The 16,003-nt window shown below is 31.0% G+C and overlaps 1 protein-coding gene across 2 annotated transcripts in view; it reads right to left on the bottom strand.

The window, feature by feature from the left end:
• Positions 1-16,003, bottom strand: part of LOC149905061 (uncharacterized) — a 131,621-nt gene that overhangs the window by 82,970 nt on the left and 32,648 nt on the right. The window contains exon 7 of one of the 2 annotated variants that reach the window (XM_090106120.1): positions 1,809-1,892. In XM_090106120.1, the coding sequence (XP_089962246.1) occupies positions 1,809-1,892 (84 nt within the window). The remainder of the gene's footprint in view (positions 1-1,808; positions 1,893-16,003) is intronic. The other variant, XM_090106121.1, reaches the window with a different exon arrangement.

Here is a 16,003-nt window from a genome sequence, read left to right as displayed (position 1 = left end):
GTTACATAAACCGATTTGCCCAATTTCGCTCAATTTATTAAAAAGGTCAGGAACATATACCTGAAGATCGTTAGTACTGAGCCTATCTAAGCTTTAAAAGTGTCACATAAAATAACTCTTGCATTTAGAATAACGAGCACCATATATTACCAGGGTTTATTACCAGTTACGCATAGTTTGTATGTTTTTGAAGAAGATCTAATTTGCACAAAAAGAGCGGTTTTCTTTGTTTTACCTATCTTAGATATCTGCATGTTACAATTGAATAATAATAAGTTTAACTGTGGTATCGATAATGCAGTTATTTGAAACAAATGCAGTAAACAAATACAAACAAATACAAATAAAGCTTTAAGTTTTACATGTTAAAGAGTAATTGTTTAAATTCATAATATTAATATTACAATGAATTGTGAAACAAATAGTCTTAGACTCATGATAAATTTATAATTTTTTTCCGCAAGTTCATGATATAAAGCTAAAAATGCTATTTGCCAAACTAGTATGCAGAGCACAGAGAAAATTTAAAACACGGCGATAAAATATAACTCAACCTCCAGTTTAAAATTGATGTGATAACTTCTGCAGAGTTCATGAAGTTGGCACGTTAATATTTCTTGATCGGATATCAATCAAGGCGGTCAATAGCTTCGAAAACTAGACTACAACGCATCATATTTTATATTGCAAGGGTGCGTTAATAAATATGTGTCTCCCTTACCCCTCTGTGGTCCCTTGTTACGGAAATCTGATCAGGGATAGGTATATCAAAGAAACGACAGCTTTATGAATCTCTGTGGAAAGGTAAAGGTAACACTGTTCCGTTCAGATTCGGACTTTTCTTGATTCACAAATCTTGTTGCTGTTTAAAATACGAAAATTACGTAAGAGGGATTTTTAAATATATGAAACTATAGTACATTATCCGAATTTTGAATACCAGTGACCAACTCAGGAACAGTCTTTTTATTTTTAACTAGCTGCTCCGCGCGGTTTTACCCCCGTGGCTCCACTCCTGTTGCTCGTAGCGTGGTGATAGCCCTATAGCCTTCCTCGATAACTGAGCTATCTAACACCGAAATTTTTTTTCAAATCGGACCAGTAGTTCTCGAGATAAGCGCGTTCAAAAAAACAAACAAACAAACTCTTCAGCTTTATAAAATTAGTATAGATTATTTGTATTTTTTACCCAAGTTACATAGATACAGTTGATGGATATTCTAGAACAGGTGAACCGTGGTTAAATTGATAGTAGATAATATTACCATCCAAAGTAATTATTACTATTGTTTTTAAACACTTATTTACAAATGACAGCTGTTTTCAAAATGATGGAAAATTTACGCACTTCGTTCCAGAGGATCTCTTTGTTATTGAACTTCATCGCAATTAATGAAACCCTATAAAGCTATTACTACCAACGTAATTAATATGAAAATAAACTGTAATTACGTTTCATTTTGTTTGACGTATAATAGTTGGTTATTATTATAATTTGCTGATGATTTTACAACATACGAAAGTACAGAAGAGGTAATGTTTCGAGTTGGTTTTTCTTCTTTCATTTCAGTAATTTATATGTTAAAACATTGTTAAATGTAAACAAAATTAATTATTTTACACTTTGCGACGTTATACAAAGTTAATTAAGTATATCTTTTTGTTAACTATTTAAACAAAGAAGGATAATTTCTTTGAAAATTTTTTGAATGAAATTTAATTTATATTTGTATAATACAAAAAAAAACTAATTTTATATAATACACATACTCGTTCTTATTAATTAAAAACAATAAAAGTGCACTCACGTTTATACGTTGGACTCGTAACTTGAGAGAGGCTCGGCGACTTCACAGGTGGTTTTGACGAAACGACATCGTTCTGTGTTTCTGCTGAATAAAAAGTAAATTGAATTAAACTTGATTCTTAAAAGAATACTAGCTCTCACATAAAAATAAATGATTGAAAAAAAATGTAATTTTTATAATAATTTTTTGTAACTTTTAAGTTACAATCATTGATTATATAAACTTCCGCTAAGGAGCAAACTTTTTAATATTTAGATAGGAAAACTACTTTCAACGTACGTAATGATTATGTGACAAGTGTTACAAGTTTTCGGTGGCTTCACATTTTGTTTTATGAAAAAAATTGTTAATAAATTGTACATTTATGCAAATTATGCATGTATTTTATTCCTAGAAGGCTACATATTGTATTTTAATTTCAATATTAAATAGTAGACATATCAAATGCCCTCATGGGCAATTATACTCTACCCTAAATTATCGTAAACCATATCTTAAATAACCATACCACTGTTATTAAAAATACAATCACCAAACAAAAGCGTCACTGTCGATTCGATATCAAAGAGACCGTATTATTCCAAACCGTATTTACGCAAACACCAAAAATGTTTGCCAAATATACATATCGAAAATAACAAGCAATATAATACAAAACTTATCGCTGAATAAAAATCTAATAACAAAAATGAAAAGGAGTTGTTTCCAAACAATAAATTATTCCGACTCATGACACCCGCGCCTGTTGTGCATTTATTTATTTGACGTATACTTCACTTGACAAATCGTAATATTAACGATAAATATACAGAAAGGGGGAACTTCACTTATAAATATTAGTGTGACCTTAATGATTGTATCATCAGTTTAACTAGTGGTATTAATTGTTCTTTTCAACAAGTTTTTATCGATCTTTGCTCTATGTTACAAAAAATATGTAGGTTAGGTAAATTATGTACCTTGTTGTATGCTTTTTTGTTTCGCGTGATGATCATATTTTTTAAAAAAGATTACATAAAATTCGCAGTTACGAATGGTTCTATATAAAACTTTTAAGATAATCATCATCTTTTAACAGAAGGAACAATCTCATGGGAACAATTTGTGAAATTTATTATTAATCTTAGTCAGAATTTGATTTGTTCTGATTATTCTAAATATATCCAGTTCTACTAATCGTGAAAACTGTTATAAGTGATTGTTATTGTAATTGCACTAAGTGCTTCCTGTCAGAGTGTTATACTTCAACTATTTTAGAATACTGCGTAGGGAACAGGAATATCATTTTATTACATCTGAAACTATTTCATTTATATTTATATTTAATTATTTTGTCAAGAGATACGAAAAATTCACACGACTAAACCTTTCTTTATGATGTCTTGGATGTATCACAAAAAAATTAATGTCGACACACATGTTTTATTTATTGATATAACCCTAATGCTCCCTTTAATGTGCTTACTGCTTAGTGCTTGATACACAATTAACTATTATTTCGTACCATTTAGCACCATAGCTCTAATACGGACTAGATCCCTATCTATCTAGAGAAACGATATTAATATGATTATCGCTAACAACTCTCCACAATGATGGCTACAAATTGATTATTATCTTCCAAGCTCAATTTAATCAAGCTTTAATTAAATGGAAAATTTAAGAATTTCGCAATACAAGTTAATTTAAAACTGAGCGGCTCTAGACAAAGCGATCAGTTTATTTTATTAGAATCTCCATTGATGTAAGGAAATGAATCGTATTATCTTCATTGGAGATGAAATCAAGCCTAAACAAGCAGATAGTAGGATAATCTGATAACAGAAACGATTCAGATCTTTGTTCAAATTAATACCAAAACAATATTTCTAAGATTATAGGATACCTCCTCTATTCGTAGTAGTTCGTTTGTATCTTGGTTATCTTTTGTTGGTATTTTTTGTTTATATTATAATAACAATAACAGGATTCCAGAAAGGCTTACCATATTCTTCGTTTCGTAGTGTTTGTATGGACCAATTATTTTTTAGATTTACATTGATTTGGACGTCACTTTTTAAATATAATTGGAAAGTTACTAGGAACGTAGGTATAATGGCGGTGGAGTCACAAAAATTGACGAGGCGGTTTCACAAACAGAGGGGCACTGTCACAGGGCGATCCTACACTACAATGCCACTTCCCGAATGTGGAGTACAATAAAATAGCCGCTTTGTACGTTGATTACGACATGCCACACTAAGCACCGGCCACCGGTTACAACAGACTGATTTGTCGATTATTTGATAGTTGTCAAACGTGGAGTTTTTGAGGAGATTCATTCCGGACTCACGAAGCATTGAATCGAAAAAATCCTGTGCAGTCTATCAATCAAAATGAAAGCATCGAAGTTCATTCTCTTCTAATAGTCAGATAGATACGCAAAGTAACTTTTTGCAAGTATATTTCCGTGCATTAAGTGACTTTATCAAACTATAATTGGCAAGTCCAAGGCGTGGTGTGTCAGGACAACTCGCGGTAGAGAAAAATAAGTTTCACGCTCATCCATCACTTTATTTGCTATTCAAATAGTTCCATTAAGCAATCAGACCCAACACGTAAAGCTACTGTAATTTATCAACTATGATCATTTATTATGTATCTATCAAAGACACACTATATATAATTTTATATTGCAATTTGAAGGAACATAATATAAAACTAGCTTTCCGCTCATGGCTTCGCCCGCGTAGTCTAAAACTTAACAAATATACTAAAACGTTCCTTGAAAATGCTCTATCCTATCTCTATCCTATGTAAATTCAGAATGAAAATTGGTGCGTTCTGCGCTTTTTGAGTTTATCGCGAGACGCGAACAGACAGATAGACAAACGCAACAGAGGATTATCTTCTATAATATGTTAATCATATCTGTGTGTTTACATGAGTACATCTCTATATAAATTAATGTAAATAAAAACTGGATTTTAACTAGTTTTCAGAATAAAAACCGGTTCAAAGTTTTAAATTACTCAAGTTTCATTAAAGTGAGTGAGTAGAGTTGTACAACATTTCTGAATTGCATTCCTCTTGTAATATACAGAGCGATTAACAGTATTTTGTTTATTTTTATTTCTATGGACGATAACGAAGATGTATTATTTCATTTTAAAGTAATACGTATAATAAAGTGGAGCGATTTTATTGTTTCTTTTTAACGATGAAATACAAAAATTACGAGACAGTTTCTAAAAATTATTTTGCCATTAGAAAGCTCTATTATTCTCGAGGAAAATGAGCTATATTTTCTGTAAGTCTCTATCTCAGGGTCAACCTAGGTGAAACAGATCAGAGTGGCTGTACACATGTATAAAGTCATACTAATATTATAAACGCGAAGTAAGTTGTGTAAGTAAGAATGTATGGATGTTTGTTATTCTTTCAGATAAAAACTACTAGACGAATTTGGATAAAACTTAACTGCAATATAGTTTATTTTGGTACATCAGAATAACACATGATCTATAGAAATACTTGATTTTGTACGCGGGTTTATCAGCGGGTAAAACCGCGCGCAAAGCTAGTATTATGTAATGTAAGGAATGGTTATAAAGTATTGTTGTTTCTGTTTTAAATCCTGCATCGAGTGCAAGCATACAACAAAATAAATTACGTAACATCAATTTAATTCTCGTGGGAAGACGCGTCTCACATAACTCACAAATGTGACTACAGATAATAATATTATTATAATGACTTAAATAGGACATAATACAATAAATAATTACCCATGTCTTAATCATTAACTAATAAATAATAAATATTTCGTATATATGTCTTACCTGCAGTATGACAAGTTTCTTTAAGAGGTACCTAATTTTCTTATCTATTTATGTTGCTTATTTTAATGTAAAAACTGAAGAATAAAAAAACTTCATCTGACTCCAACCGTTAGTTATTTAACGAGTGGAGACCGCATGCCGCCGCGGTTGGTGCATCGGTGCAGTAGCAAATTATTGTTCACAATTTGTTTTTTTTTCAGTTTTATATAAAAATAAAGAACTGAGATGAAAACGTGTATTGAGACAAAAAAGGAAATAAAAACGCTATTAGGTGGGTCAGCGATCAGCGAGCTGCTTCGCGAAGCAATTGCTGCGCGAAGCAGCTCGGTCAGTGTGTCGTGTGTTAATTAAAACTATAGTCATATGATAATAATTAGTTAAAAACAATTAAACCGCAAGGTTTATTTTAAGGATTCAATCTATAAACTTTTCAAATATTCGATTATTTAGAAAACGTAAACAATTTAGAAAAAAAATAAAACAAACGCATCAATTTTACCAAATTGAAAATGATTTGATAAACAGATAACAAAATTTGCCGTTTCTAAATGCAATGTATTCAATTGGCATCACTTATGCAACCTATTGGTGGAATGAGAGCAAATTCTATATGTTGGCACTGAAGCGAAACGATTACACTCAAAAAGGCGGAACTCGGGCTGTCAAAATAATGCGTAGGCGCACCTCACCGTACTTTATTGTAAAACCTTTTATTCCGCATCCGGCCGCATCTTACAATACCACAAATTGATATGCTATAACAACTACATAATATATACTAGCTGTTTTTACATTGGACAAATAATATTATATTTTGTTCAAGGCAGGATTTCAAATTGGAAATAATTAATGTGATCGGTATCCCTTTTTTAGGCCCAGAAATATGCAGAATAATTTTATATAGTATTGATTTGTGTTGCAATTTTGTTATAACATTAACAAAATACATGAATTAAATTATTATTTCGTGTATTTTGTTAGGTATTCATGATATCGGGTCAGCTAGAGATAGTGTATAGAGCTCAGACTCAACTAAATAGAGTTGTTAAACTTTGAGAGCTCATTCACACTCTAATAGATTAATGTACCTTCGGTCTACAAATAATCAGCTGTATTTTCTCTTAACTTGGAGAGCTTTTACATAAAGAGTTATTTTTGAAAAAATAATAAATACTTCTAACGAGTACGTCTAAGTCTATGTCTATGTCTTTCACAAAGACAAAAAAAAAAAGATAATTATTAGTATGCTCGAATTTTCTGTTGCACTGCATTTATAAAAAAAACTATAAAACCTTTTGTTATAATAACGTCATCAATAAGCAACGTCATCAGCAAAATCCGTTAATGAAACAACAAATAACACCCGGTCAAAAATTTACAATTCAAAAGTTCCAGTACTATTAAATACTATTTACCTATGCTATATACAATGGGCGTAGAATATAACGGAAATTATTATTCTCTAAATATTATACCAAATGTTTGTAGTTACTTAGGATGTACGTAAATCCGGATTTCCTTATTTATTACTTTTATCTTTTTCAGTATGGTCGCGGCCGTTTCAATGGAAAAGGTAATATTGTGTTCTCAGAACGAATTTCCAATATTCGCAAATATATGCGAATGCTGAAGCAGAGTATGAGAAAATAGATTATCAACAACGTGAATATTCAAACGTTTCAAAGCAAAACAGTGCGTTCGATGACCCAATACAAATAAATAGCCGACATTTATGTTGCTACCGCATTTGTACAATATTTTTCCTAAATAGCGTTATTGGCAATAGATATAATAAAAAATATTGTGTTGTTACGCGAATGTTCTTGAATGTTTTGAGCCTTATTATGTTATATTTTTTACGAATCATAACTCTTTGCCTCATTAACCTCATTATTTACTCTTTGGAGTAAATAAATAGGTAGTTTAAATCTTTGTATTTGCATTCAAAGTTAATATTCCAAAAGCCTTGATAATAATATAATAATAATATATCGTTTATTTCTTATTCTTTTCATAGACATAGACATGGACATATTCAATATAGTTTTGTTCACAAGTAAAAAGTATAAGTGGCACCCGTTTTAGGCTTAGTTCGAAGAACTAGCCTGTATATACAGGCACCAGCTTCTCCCTGAGTCATTTGAACTTTAATAAAACAAAAAACTTGAAAAGTGAGCTAGTTATATAAATGGTATGTGCAAGCATATTATACAAATATGATTACTAAATAAATATAAAATTTTAAATTTATGAGTAATGTGTGTGTGTGTGTGTGTGTGTGTGTGTGTGTGTGTGTGTGTTGGCGTGTATATGTGTGTCAAAATAAAGTAAATATATCAAGTAAATTATAAATAAATAAGAGAATAAATAAAAATACAAAAAATAGGTAAAATAAACAAATATTGATTTATAATTTTAATAAATTTAGTATGTAATTGATTAAATACTAAACAAATTATATATATTTTATAATATTTATATGTGAAACAAGATTTATAGTTTTATAGTTTTTTCTTTAGTAAGTTTTCGGTGGATTCATAAGACAACTCCTGTAACCATTCTGTGACTGTTTTTTTACATTTATAGTTATTCATAGAATATATGTTTAAGATTTTATTTGCTTTATTGTAAATATAATCTCCTAATATAGCATAAAACTTCGTAGGAAAATAGTGTTGAGAACGTTTAACCTCACATACCATGTAGGATCTACGTTTATCAGTGCTGTTTAATTCAAATTCAAGTTCCTGGTGTTTTCTTAAAATAAGTTGCAGCAAAAACAATTGTCGCACTGTTAGGACTTGGCATTTTTTATATAAATCTTTGGTCGGATAATCAATTGGCCGAAAGGTCATGACTTTTAAAACTGATCTTTGTGCTCTCTCAATGGTAAGCATGTTACTCTTAGCCATGCCACCCCAAGCAGATATTCCATAGTTTATTAAGGACTGGCATAATGTAAAGTATATCCGTTTAATGAGGTTGAAGTTCATGATGTGACGGAGATTTTTAAAAATAATTATCAATTTACGAATGCGGGCAGCCAGAAGTGTTGCATGTTTATTAAAATTTAGATAGCAATCAACAATAACACCTAGATACTTAATGGAATCAACATTTTGAAGAGTTATACATGTACAAGATAGTTTATCAGGGCAGAAATGAGCTTTAAGTGTTAAGTTACTTGAATGTCTTATAGAATTTTTGTTTATGCCAAAAGTTAAGTATTTGGTTTTATCAGAATTAAGAGTCAACGAATTAGATAGCAGCCAATTACTTACGATATTTAAACCAGACTGTGAATGTGAAAAAGCTTCCTCCCACGTTCGACCATCAAATATTAAAACCGTGTCGTCTGCATAAGCTATTATTTTGCCGTTTTCAAGAGATAGATTTGTCAAGTCATTCATGTACAGTAAGAAAAGCGTTGGACCTAAAATACTTCCCTGCGGAATACCAAAAGAAAGCGTTTGTTCGGTACTAATTAAGCCGTTTAGTTTAACAATTTGTGTTCTATCGGTTAAGTAACTTTTGAACAATTCAAATGGTTTACCTCTTATACCGACATAATTTAGTTTGTTTAATAGCAGGGGCATCGATACCGTATCAAAGGCTTTCGCGAGATCGAGGAAGACGGCAACACATCTTCTATTTATATCAAGATTAGCCACAACGTGATCGATAAGATTGTGTAGTGCGTCCGTCGTTGATCTCGATCTGCGAAAGCCAAATTGATTGGGTGATAAAATACAGTGCTTCTCAAAGTAAGTAACCAAACGTGTATTCATTATTTTTTCAAATATCTTTGAGAGGCATGGGAGTATCGATATAGGGCGATAATTATTCATAGAACCTCTATCTCCCGCTTTATATATTGGATGGATAATTGCTTTTTTAAAAGTGTTGGGGAAAGTCCCAGAAGACAAGCACAAATTAAAAATGTACACAAGGGGCTTAACAAATATAGGTCTATATTGTTTAACTATATTGGCTGGGATATTGTCCCATCCAACTGCACAATCACTTCGAAGAGAGACTATCAGATTGTTTATTTCTATCTCGTCGGTTTCATAGAAACAAAAAGAATTAAAAAAATTGGACGGGGACGAGGAAGGAAGAGTCGCATCAGATGTATTATGTGAAATCTTTTCTGCAAGTTCCTTACCAATATTAGCAAAATAATAGTTGATGCTATTTAGCGTTTCAACCGCATTTTCAGAATTATTAAGTAAGTCACAGCCATTTTGATTTCGAGTATTCATGTGAGTAAATTTTTTTATGCAATTCCAAAGTGATTTATTGTTATTACTTGAGTTTATTATAAGTGTCCGTTCATAATTTCTTTTTACTTTTTTTAACAATGCGTTACAAAAGTTACGGTAACGTTTATAAGTTAAAGATAAGATAAGATTATTAGGCGCTTTTTTAAATTTTTTTTGTAGTTTATCCCTTAGTCTAATGCAGCGAAGTAAACCAGGAGTAATCCATGGTTTGATAATTTTTTTGCGGCAAGATATTTGTTTCGTAGTTGTAGACTGTTGTATACCCTGAGAAATAAGATTAGTGAAATAAGACGCGGCTAAATTAGGATCCGTTATTGTGTATAATTGAGAAAAATCTAATTTATCAAAATAATTACTCAAGGCATCAGAGTCGGTTGTCGTTATAGATTTAAGTTCGTTTTTTGGCCTATTTTTAGAAGAAAATTGCAAGCAAAAAACTACTGGGTTATGATCGGTGACTAAAGAATCAATAATAAAAGTATGATATAACTCTTTGCTTTTAACCATAACATGGTCTAAACAGTTGTTTGATCGGGTTGGCAATAAATGTGCTGGTAAAAGTCCTGTCATAGCTATACAATTGAGATACTCACTTGATAAATGATCTGTGTTTGATGATTTTATGTCTATATTTATATCGCCTGTAATTATAATATTTGGATACATGGATAGTTTATTTACGATCGAATGCAATGAATTAATAAAATTATGAATATTTTTAAAACTTGGGGAACGATAAATGGCTATAAGAGCTGTATCACTCCCCATCTTTAGTACTAAGCAATTTGCCTCAGAAAAATCCGGTTCTTCAAGAAGTATTGACATAACATTTTCACGTACATAAATAGTTAAACCATCATTCTGATTTAAATACTTTGTATTTGCAAACGATTTAAAACCATTCAAGGTAGGAATTATATTATTACAAGACAACCAACACTCTGTTAAAACTATAATATCAAATACAAAATTAAATCTCGACAACAATAGAAGCAAATTATCCCAGTTAGCACTCAAACTACGAATGTTTTGCGTTAATATTTTTAAATATGAATTCTTACGTATTTTGCTGCAACAAGATTCCGGGTCACTGTATACTGCACTTGGATTCATGTTATTATCTAAATCATCAAGCACACATGTTTGTATAAAATCACACATTGTTATTTTTTGAGAATTTGAGCAGGAGATTTAACTTAGTTTTAAATATAGAAAAAGTAAGTATAGCTTTGTTAAGCTTTGTATGCATGAAATATAAAGAACGGACAAGGATTATTTGTTTAACCTTATAAAGATTAAAATACGAACCAAAGAACAATAAGTTTTTGAAGTACCCTCTCATTAGCTGTAGAATATTAAAATTAATCAGAAAGGATACGGTAGGCCATCTAGTATCGTATGATGTTGTGTGGTACAAGTGATTAAAGATAATATTTATTATAAATTTTTTACTTAATAATTTTGTTAAAAATTTTGTAAAAAGTATGTGATAATTGGGATATATAATGTGCATATTTATAACTTTTGTTTGATTACTTATTATGTATAATAATATATTATAAAAATATAATTTGTATATTATATGCATACGAAGAATAAGAAAATACTTAGATATAAAATATGATAGTATTGGTAACTTAATTACTTTATGTGAAGAGAATTCCAATATTGATATTGTCTTGTTTAAGTGAATAAAGTTTTGTTTAATGTGTGTGTTTTGTAAGATTTGTTTACATAAAATTAAAAATAAGCTAATAATTAGGAGTCCCTTAATACGAACTAAAGAACAAAACGGGAGCCACTGCACAAAATTTCTTATACACATAGAAAATAGTCACTTTTGTTTCAGATTTTTCAGTGTACACTCGTTATCAACACGTATTGCTGGCGAACCTTCTTCCTTTTTGATGTAGATAATACCTCGAACTGTCCAATAAAATGAATAATTATTTTTCTTAGCAAATTCACGGGTGAGAAAGAAGAGTTTCTTGGCTCTGGTTGATAATGATTCTGATATAAAGATTTGCTTCTGTGGGCCGGTAATATTTATGTGGGTGGTATTTAGTTTTGAGCTTCTACTCTCTTTGTTAAATCTCTTATAGTTATGTAATATCTCCTCCTTGGTGAGAATGGATACAAGACTAAGCAATATGGGTCTCTCAGATGCGGTACTTTTTCCAGTTCGGTGCACATTATTTATCTGTGATTTTACTAATGGACATTTAAGGGTTTCCGCAATGGCCAAAACCGAGTTCACCAAATCCTGTTTTGTTTCTTTTTCTTTGACAGGAATGTTCCGAATTTCTAGGCTGGTTAATTTTTGCGAGGATTCCATGCTCTCAATTGTTTGACACATATCATTTATTTGTTTTTGTTTTGATTTTAATTCTTCCTCAACCGTGGTTAATTTAATTAGAACCTCGTCGTACTTGTCAGACATATATTGAATCGATTTTTTTATATCACTGCATTCGTCTTTTAATAAATTAACTGTGGTAAATATTGACGTAATCTTGTCTTCTTGCTCTGATTTCCAAGAAGAAAGCATATTCATAATATCTTCTTTTAGGTTTTTTATTTCATCATATTGGTCTATGCGTTTTCTTTTCGGTTTCCGCAGTGGGATGTTTCTGTCAGTATCCGAGTCTAGTACGCTCATATTTGAACCAGAATCAAGTTGGCTTTTGCTCTTGGACCACAACGACGTGAGCGTTGGTGTCGTAGTCGTAGACGGCGGAGGAGAGCGCTGTAGTGGCATCTCGTTCATACAAAGTTAGTGCGTAATAAAATGAAACTAAAAACACGTCTGCACGACAGCACGACCGCGGCGAGAAGGTGATTGATATTTTAAGACTACGAAATATCATTCGCAGCACTTAAAATTTAATAAATTTGTATTAAAACATTAATTATTATCTGTTAACACGTCATGTTAATAGATAATTAATGTTTTAATACCAATTTATTAAACGCTAACAACTATAGGCAATCAAGATCTCATATCTTCTTAGACTATCTCGATTATTTTGTATTGAAAAAATCTCAAACCTCTTGAAGTTCCATTACGCCTATTTAACCATTTTACCTAAAAGCCTACGAACTTTAGTAACATAATATTTTGACAAAAGAGCCTGTCGCAATAGAAAGATTAATATGTATTTTATTTTTATACAGAACATAAATTATATAAATGGCAAATGTGTTATTATTTTCCTCATAAATTATTAGATATAATTTATTTCATACTCCGCTGTTCATAAATTATCCGAATAACGTTAATCGGGAGTAAGCCTCTGTGTAATCGAATAACAAATACATAGTTTTTCAAATTGAGACATTACGTGTAATAGGTACTGATTAATATTAAATAACCAAATTTATAGTACACCCTCACCTGTATTTTCCTGTCTTGCGGAGCGCACTTTTTTATTTTTATTCCTTTTTAAGCTACATGTTAACCGTTCAATTGCTTTGAGGATTTTTTTGCTCACTTTGTTTATCGTTCGTCGCTTCGGATCGATATACTTCGTTCGATATCGGCCGTCGATTGTTTTTTCGCAGCCAGAATCCGTGCTGTCATCAGTTTCAGTATTAGAATCTTCGGAAACGGGATGAAAAATGTATGGGCTGCTCGCAAAACATGGGGAATTCATATTTCACAAAACGATGAATTCTAACATGAATTTAATATCCACTTTATTAGAGCGGGTGTTCACAATGTTGTCTTGAATATTGACTGAAGTTTGCGGTGGTACTGTTCAATATTTTTAGTTTGTATGACCATAACGTCTCCAGACCGTGACACCGCTCCTTCAAACAAGCCCAAGACCTTGGCCTGTCTTGTCATCCACAGTTATAATTACCCATTATTATCAATGAATACAAGATAATATATAGGTACCTAAGTGATGGTAAACTATATTATTATAATTTATCAGCTTTTTAAGAAAGGCAGTGTTGTAAAAGTCTCTATTTCAGATATAAAGCTGCCTTGTGTTATGATATTAATTATTATTATGATATTATTATGATATTAGCTTTCAATCCAATTTAAACAGAATTCATTCGGTCCTACATTAGGCGTTTCCTATTCAATTATCATCAAAATGGATGTTAAAATGTTTATTGTTATTTCACTCAACGAAATGGACTTGGCCGAAATCCTAGCACAAGTTAGTTTTTGTAGAGTCAGAACTTGTGCCTTCTTCAACGTGTTTCGATAAATTCGTAAGGTGACTAGAACTATATATGTATACCGTTTTTCCAATATAAACACATTTTTGCCAAGGTAAATATGTCTTTTGAGATGCTTGATTGTAAAAACCGAATATTGAACATTTTGAATTATTAAGAATACATTATTTACATATCCTGTTCTATTTACCGACATTATGCAGTTTGAATGTCTGCCAAATTCTGGAGATAAGAATATAGGTAATTGGAGTAACGTTCTGGAATTTTATTGCCCATGCCATTTTAGTTTTTCTCTTCGCAAATACGCAAGGGGATTTCGGTTGCTCGGAGCGTTTCCAAATGTATCTCTTACTAAAATCTCACTAAAATCGCTGCAACGTCTACATTCCCACTGGGTTACGCTTAGGGGATGCATCACAAGCCTAAGCTTTATGTTTTGTATTTTTCACTGTAGCATTAACTATTTATCCTGTACCTAACCTCTTCTATTTTTTTTATATTACCTACTCTGTTTATACGAAATCTCTCGCTTTTATTTCTTAAAATCACACATTTTTCGAACAGAAAATCAAGCTTTTCAATTTTATCTAGTCTTGGATGAAAAAATTATAAATAGGATAGAGCAACACAATATAAATATCATATTTGTAATAAAATTATAATAATGGTATATTTACATTAAAATTGTTTGTAAAACTAAAGAAACATAACTATCATAACAATTAAAAGAAACGGAAGAGCTTCAACAATTGAACTTTCTCACTAATCAAATTATCAATTACACACTTTCAATATAATTTATTGAAAGTGAGAAAGGTGTGTATAATTAACGTGTTAAATAAAATAATCCCCTCTTAACATCTTGAAAGGACATTTAACCACATGCTACTTAATTATTAATGTATTTTATTCAATAAACCTTTATCACGTAAAACCTTATTTACCTTGTTTGTGCCTAAAGCTACGTGAATATCCATTATCCTTTTTGAACCGCAAACCGAAAATGAAAGGGACCGACTGTTGTACTGAAGTATAACTTTACGGAAAAGTGTAATAAAATTATTACGAATATTTCACTCAAAGCAATAGTTTTTGAAGAACGTTCTCGAGCTGCAAGTATTACAATGTTTCGTAGAATTTTTGTGATGAAATACAATATTCAATTTCTATTTAATATCAGTATTATCTATTGTATATAACCATACAAATCTCTGACCTTGTACAGAAGCTTCTCGCGTACCTATTGAGTTGGAATTTTTAATTTGAAAACACTACTTTTATTTGTATGTCTTCGGAAAATCGAGGCAGGAATGTTCCACTACTAAAAATGAGCATAATATTACAAAATAATATGATTGCGTAGAGAATAGAGATTTAGAAAGAATCAAGGAAAATAATGTTGTTTCTAAAAGAAAATGTTACTCTAATGTTATTAAGGAAAATATTATTGAATATGTCATTGTTAAAGAAAATACAATGCTGAAAGGAGCAGCTACAAGTTACGTCTAATCTTGTTTTAATTAAAACGGAAAAGAAAACAACAACAAAACGAACCAATTCAATTGGTTTTCTAAGGGCACAATAAACTACACATTAGCGAAGATCAACGTATTATTTTAATTAAGTGTAGGTACCTCCGCGCTAATATTTAAAGCCATTTGTTTACGGAGGCGACGTGTTTTTCCATTGAGAATGAGTTTAGAAAGAGAATTGAATTAAAAATAATTAGCAGGCATTTTGTGTTTCTTATTAATTATTCTAATCGATCTAATTTCAGTATCACTTAGTTCCTATAGAATGAAAACTATTCTAAGACAGGTAAATCTAACTAAAAACCTTTATTTGGTAACGCAATTACGCTATAAAGATAAAAGATATATTTTCACCAGATTTTGTC

This window comes from Colias eurytheme, chromosome 10 (genome assembly GCF_061535395.1).
Source record: "Colias eurytheme isolate Ceu_HAF_F1 chromosome 10, ilColEury1 Martin Lab GWU primary, whole genome shotgun sequence".
NCBI classification, from domain to species: domain Eukaryota; kingdom Metazoa; phylum Arthropoda; class Insecta; order Lepidoptera; family Pieridae; genus Colias; species Colias eurytheme.
Note: the sequence above shows the minus strand (reverse complement) of the source record. Positions and strands in the feature narration are given on the sequence as shown.